Genomic DNA, 6,000 nt, shown 5'->3' on the forward strand with positions numbered 1-6,000 from the left:
TCTCCAAAAGAAGCTGAAAAGTTCATGTCCCTAGCTTCCCTTGCAGCTGGCACAGGATGTAACACATTCTGTCCAAAGAGACTTTGGGCAAAAAGTTGGCAAGGAACTTCAGGAAGGCTTTTGTTTTCTGCTAGAAAAAAATGACACAATGGTACCGGTCCTTTACTTCCCCATATGAGGCCCAGAGCTCTGAGAACTCTCTCGCAGTCAGCCATGCAGTGCCTCACTTTTAGATACAAAGAGTGTATCACTTTTAGATACACTTTTAGATACAAAAATGCTGGATCACCAGCATTTGAGAAACACACAGAAAAGGCCAGAGAAGTTTGGATTAACCTATCTTTTTTTTTTTGCAAAACTACAAACATACAATCTCTGCTTATTTGAGAAAAATAAAGTTTCGTCTTTTGTGTTAGTCATGCTTTTCTATTACCTGCAACATAAACATTCCTAAAATACAACAGCCCAGGCAATAGTTGATGGAGACACAAGTAAAAGGAAATGGTAAAAGAAATGACAAGCACTGCCAGAGGTGAGAGGGAGGACAATTTCCCTGGCAACTTGTTAGGCTGAGGTAGTGGATTATAACATAAAGGATAGCCTCTATTAATTTATATCAAAAACTGAGCATAAAATACGAATATAAACATTAGTTCACTTTGGAAAAAAATACAGGAAATGGGATACAAGTCCCATATTGTGAATGGGACACAGAATCCCATCTAAAATGTTTCTGTATTATTGCTGAAATGTCACAGTTTTGCTGATATTTCCCTAAGGCACCTATGATATGTATAAAATGCTCATGCTTTACAGTGTGTGTCACTTTTGGTCACAAAAACAAAATGGAAAACCAAATCAAATCACTTTTTTTTTTTTTTTTAAGAGAAAGTCTGCAGGTCTGAGTAAGAATTGGATGCACAACACTCATGCCCACCTGAATCTGATTTACAACTAGAGCCACTCATGCTTCTGGAGAGAAAAGAATACTCAAACAAAAAGAAGAAACAAACTTGGGCCCCAGCCTCTGAGAGGAAGGAGATTAAAAGAAAATTCACCCTAAGGAAGGGAAGAGTGAGGTCCTTGGAAGAAACTAACGGTGGGCAGGGGATAAAGCTTGAAATATCCTCTTAGTGAATCGCTGAGGAACATGTACCAGTGATCCGAGAAGTTGACTGGAAAACTAAAGAAACCCATCTAGCTTTTTGGAGATTAAAAACAGGTCCCTGGATCAACTGAAAACCATTCCTCCACAAACCTCCCCTGCAATGGGGTGGAGTGGGGGGGGGGGGGTCAAGGTCAGGAGAGCCGGAGGAAGCAAGGAGACAAGCAATGGTACATCAAGAGCAAAACAGCCTTAATATCCACCAGGGAGAGGCACTGAATACCTTGGGAGCCTGTTAAAGGAAGAGTGAGTTAACTACCTGGGATCCAGGAAATCTGTTGAGTTGGTAGGGAGTCTAGTTCTCACTGTACTCACACTCCTGCCTGTCCTCCATCATCTAGCAGGTCCCACCCATAGTGCACTAGCAGCTTGGCAGATCCTCAGAAGCCACGGCTCAAAAGCTCACTGTCTTGTAAGAAGTACAGTCTTAGAAGAAAGGAATCTAGCTCTAAATGCTAGCACTGCAGCAAAGAGATTATGGCTTGACTTACATGTGCTTTGCTGCTTTTGAAAAGGTGCAAATATCCCTGAATGTAGTCTTGAACCCAAGGCCTAATGCTTGATCATAACAGTAAAAATACTAAGACAGAAGCTTGTAGTTCTAAAAAAAGTTCATTCATAGCGACTTTCATAAATGTATCATTATCAAATTAATACAATTCTGTCTCCCATGTTTAGGGAGAGTATTTCTATGGAGAGTATTTCTACAGAGCGCCTAAGCAGGTTACCTCATTGCAAGGATGGCATGAATAAGACCCATGTCTTAAGTCATATACTAGTAAAAGCCAGGTGACTTTGAGAAGGGGATTTGGGTGCCTAGCTGGCGCAGTTGGTAGAGGATGCCACTCTTGGTTTGGGGTTGTGAGTTTGAGTCCACTTTGGGTGTGGAGATTAAAGATAACTCTTTAAAAATCGTAATAATGAAGGGCACCTGGGTGGCTCAGTGGTTGAGCATCTGCCTTTGGCTCAGGGAGTGATCCCAGGGTCCTGGGATCGAGTCTCACATTGGGCTCCCTGCATGGAGCCTGCTTCTCCCTCTGCCTGTGTCTCTGCCTCTCTCTCTCTCTGTGTGTGCATCTATCATGAATAAATAAATAAAATCTTTTTAAAATAATAAATAAATATAAAATAAAATTCTTTTAAAAATTAAAAATAGGGGATCCCTGGGTGGCGCAGCGGTTTGGCGCCTGCCTTTGGCCCAGGGCGCGATCCTGGAGACCCGGGGTCGAATCCCACGTCGGGCTCTCGGTGCATGGAGCCTGCTTCTCCCTCTGCCTGTGTCTCTGCCTCTCTCTCTCTCTCTATGACTATCATAAATAAATAAAAAAAATTAAAAAAAAAATAAAATAAAATAAAAATAAAAATAAAAAATATAAATAAAACCTTAAGAAAAAAAAAAAAAAGAAAGGGAATACTTGCTTCAGTGGACATACGCCCCATTCCTAAATCCGACAATACGTCCAACTACATGCTGTTGGCTCTAAAGTAACAGGCCAGGGACTCGATGTTATCATAACCATTGGAAAATAATTTGCTCAGCAATGCTGTCTTCATTCACTCACACAACCACCAAAACGGTGCCTGAATGCCACCATGAGCTGGGTATGGTCATACACACCGGTGAACAGAACAGACAACATTCCTTGCCCTCCTGGAGCTTATATCCCAACTGAGGAATAGAAACATGAAGTAAAATACAGTTTGTTCACTGGTGACAGTTCGTGGGGGAAACTAAAGTGGGAAAGAGGATGGGATAGAAACTGTGACGCAGGCTTTCATTTTAAACACACTGGTCAAAGAAAATATTATTGAGAAGGTATCTGAGCAAAGAGCTGGGACGGAGGTGCTGGAGTGAGCCACATAAATACCTGGAAGGCAGAGAGGTCCAGAGGGAGTGAAGAGTGAGTGCCAAGATGTCACAAGCAGGAGAGAGGTCAGTCAGGCTGGAGAGGAGAAAGTGAAAGAAAGAACTATGGGAGGTGGGGTCAGAGGGTAATAAAGGGACCAGATCACATTAGACCTTAAGGGCTATTATAAAGTTTTGGCTCCGGATCCCTGGGTGGCTGGCTCAGCAGTTTAGCGCCTGCCTTGGGCCCAGCGCGACCCTGGGGTCCTGGAATGGATTCCCATGTCGGGCTCCCTGCAGGGAGCCTGCTTCTCCGTTGGCCTGTGTCTCTACCATGCTTTCTCTCTCTGTGTCTCATATAATAAAAAAATCTTAAAAAAAAAAAAAGAGGGAGAGAGAACATTATAAAGTTTTGGCCTTTCCTCTCAGTACTCTGAGAGGCCTTGGAGGATGCAGTGGAAGGAGTGGTGTGATGCAAGCTACCTCTCACCTGGATCACGCTGGATACCCGCCCCGAGGTAGGGGGACCAGCTGGGAAGCTACTACAGTAACCCGGGCAGGCAGCGCCGCTGGGTGGGACGGAGGTGACAGAAACAGAAGGCCCAGAGGTGGTCAGAGCCCACACGTATTCTAAAGCCTGGTTTTGCTAATGGGTTAGATAGGAAACAGGAGAGCAAGGAAACAGCCCGAAAAAGAGTGGTGCCGTCAATGGAGACCATGGAAAAACCCGCCAGAGGGTCAGGGTTAGGGGAAAGTTGGAGTTGTTTCGGGGAATGTTAAATCCCACACAGGAACGATGACCTGGTGATAGAGGTCAGATGAATCTGTCCGCAGAGTCCAAGGGAGAAGCGTGGGCCGGAGCTCCGGCGTGAGTTCTGAGGTCGTCCACCTACGGCCAGCTCCTAAAGCCACCAGGCCGGCTAACGGAGAGCCTAAGGGAGGCCAGGACTGGCCCTGCGGCCTCCACGATGGACAAGTTGGGTCACGAGGAGCCTCCAAGTGCGCGGCGCCCCTGCGCGGGGCACACGCCGAGGAGGAGAGGTCCACACGGGCCGGGGACGCGCGTTCTGCTCCAGCGCAGGTGCCAGGTCCCGGGCGAACTTCAAAGAACGGGTGCCAATTCCTTTTTTTTTTTTTTTTAGATTTTATTTATTTATTCATGACACACACACACACACACACACACACACAGAGGCAGAAGCAGGCTCCATGCAGGGAGCCCAACGTGGGCCTCGATCCCAGGATCCCGGGGCCACGCCCTGTGCCACTGAGCCCCCCAGGGAGGCCCCAGATGCCAATTCCCGACACCACATCAAGGAATATGACCGGTGACAAAGAATCTTTTAAGAACCAACACGTCGGGGAATCCCCGGGTGGCTCAGCGGATCCTGGGGACCCGGGATCGAGTCCCGCGTCGGGCTCCCTGCATGGAGCCTGCTTCTCCCTCTGCCGGTGTCTCTGCCTCTCTCTGTCTCTCACGAATAAATAAAATCTTAAAAAAAAAAAAAAAAAAAAAAAAGAAAAAAAAAAGAAAGAAAGAGAAAGAACCAAGACGTCGAAATGGCCTTCCTGAGAACCCGACACCCCCTGACGAAGTCCTGGGCTGAGCGGGTGCGCCCGCCCCTCAGCGGGATCCAGGCCGGGGCAAACCTAGCTCCGAAACGGTTTTCACCCGCACCCGACGCCGAAGCCACAAACCAGGGGGACGAGAGAGCGGCGGCGGGAGGTGACGGTGGTCCCCGCCGGGCCGCCAGCTCTGCCCCCGCGGGCCCCGCACCGGCCTTACCCCACGCTCCATCCGGCCGCCAGGAGCTCGGTCCCGCAGCAGGCGGGCGGGTGTCCATGGAACCAACACAGCGCTTCAAACCAACCCGCTCCGGCGCGGTAGCTCCCGCACGCAGGCGCATCCGAGGCAGCGCATGCCGGGAATTGTAGTTTTCCCGGCCCAGGAGGGCCCTCCGCCCGGGGCGGGACCCAGGAGGCCGGAATCCGGCGGCGCGCACGGAACGCACAGCCCCGTGACCCGGATGACGACGGAGCTCCATTGTGCTCGCTGGCGAGGCATGCCGGGATATGTAGTTTCCTCCTACTCCCCTCCCGGATTGTCCTGCGCTCTTTGCAGAGCTTACTGGTCTCACCTGGCTGACCTGCGGCGCTGGGGCGGGGGAATTTGGCAAACGCTCCGCAACAGGAGAGTCCGGGATGAGAAAATGTTTTTAGTTTTAGGACTAAAGTATCAGGTGACTTCTGAACGATGGGAAAATAACATTTCGTTAATGAGCATAAAAAGCAGTAAATATACAAAATTCACATAGTTTTCTTTGAAGGAAAAGCCAAGACCTTGTTCACCCTCATCCATGATGGCCAAACACATGTGTTCTGCTCTCTGGTCTTTTGTCTCATCGTAATATGTTTCTTGCTTTCTCAGGTATTTGTAAATATAACTGCAAAGAGCTAAGAAACAAGAAAGCCTTGAACATACCTGAAGAGGACACCTGTTACCACCATCAGGGCAACTGATGCATCCCTTTGGGCTCTTTGGGGGACACAGCTGGGACTAACCAGCCCTTCAGTGAAGGCAGCCAGATTCCGGTTGAGTCCTCATTTGCTAAGCAAGTGACTGAAACGCTCTGGCTCTTCTGGTTCTTCTGAGAGCCGAGCCTCAACATGCTATAGAGACGATGTCTGTCAAACCACAGCTGTAAGATGTATTCATTAAACTGGGAGCTCCTCTGCCGAAAGAGAAAGGAGCGCTGTATACATTATTCAGGTGAAGGGACCAAATAAGCTTTTAATAGGAAAGGTGGGAGGGTACTTTAGAGCCGCAACACAGAGAGCCAATTATTCCCTCACTATGCACCTTTTCTCTTTCAGTGATCTCTGTTTTATCCGTGGAGGTGAGGGGCCTGTATATTACTCCACAGATACCCACACGCTTCAATGTCATGATCACTTTCACCTTCCTCAATCTCCAAATTAACCAGCAGAG

The 6,000-nt window shown here is 48.1% G+C and overlaps 1 protein-coding gene across 8 annotated transcripts in view; it reads right to left on the reverse strand.

Annotated features, from left to right (window-relative positions):
- The window catches only part of CCDC150 (coiled-coil domain containing 150), a 78,382-nt gene extending 73,359 nt beyond the window's left edge, over positions 1-5,023 (reverse strand). For 4 of the 8 annotated variants that reach the window (XM_072740990.1, XM_072740988.1, XM_072740986.1 and 1 more), the window contains exon 1: positions 4,798-4,995. In XM_072740990.1, the coding sequence (XP_072597091.1) occupies positions 4,798-4,809 (12 nt within the window). In that variant the 5' untranslated portion in view covers positions 4,810-4,995. Of the gene's footprint in view, positions 1-4,797 lie in introns of all 8 variants that reach the window. The other 4 variants (XM_072740985.1, XM_072740984.1, XM_072740987.1 and 1 more) reach the window with 4 other exon arrangements.
- Positions 5,024-6,000: the final 977 nt, after the last annotated feature.

This window comes from Vulpes vulpes, chromosome 16, assembly GCF_048418805.1.
Source record: "Vulpes vulpes isolate BD-2025 chromosome 16, VulVul3, whole genome shotgun sequence".
In the NCBI taxonomy this organism is placed as follows: Eukaryota; Metazoa; Chordata; class Mammalia; order Carnivora; family Canidae; genus Vulpes; species Vulpes vulpes.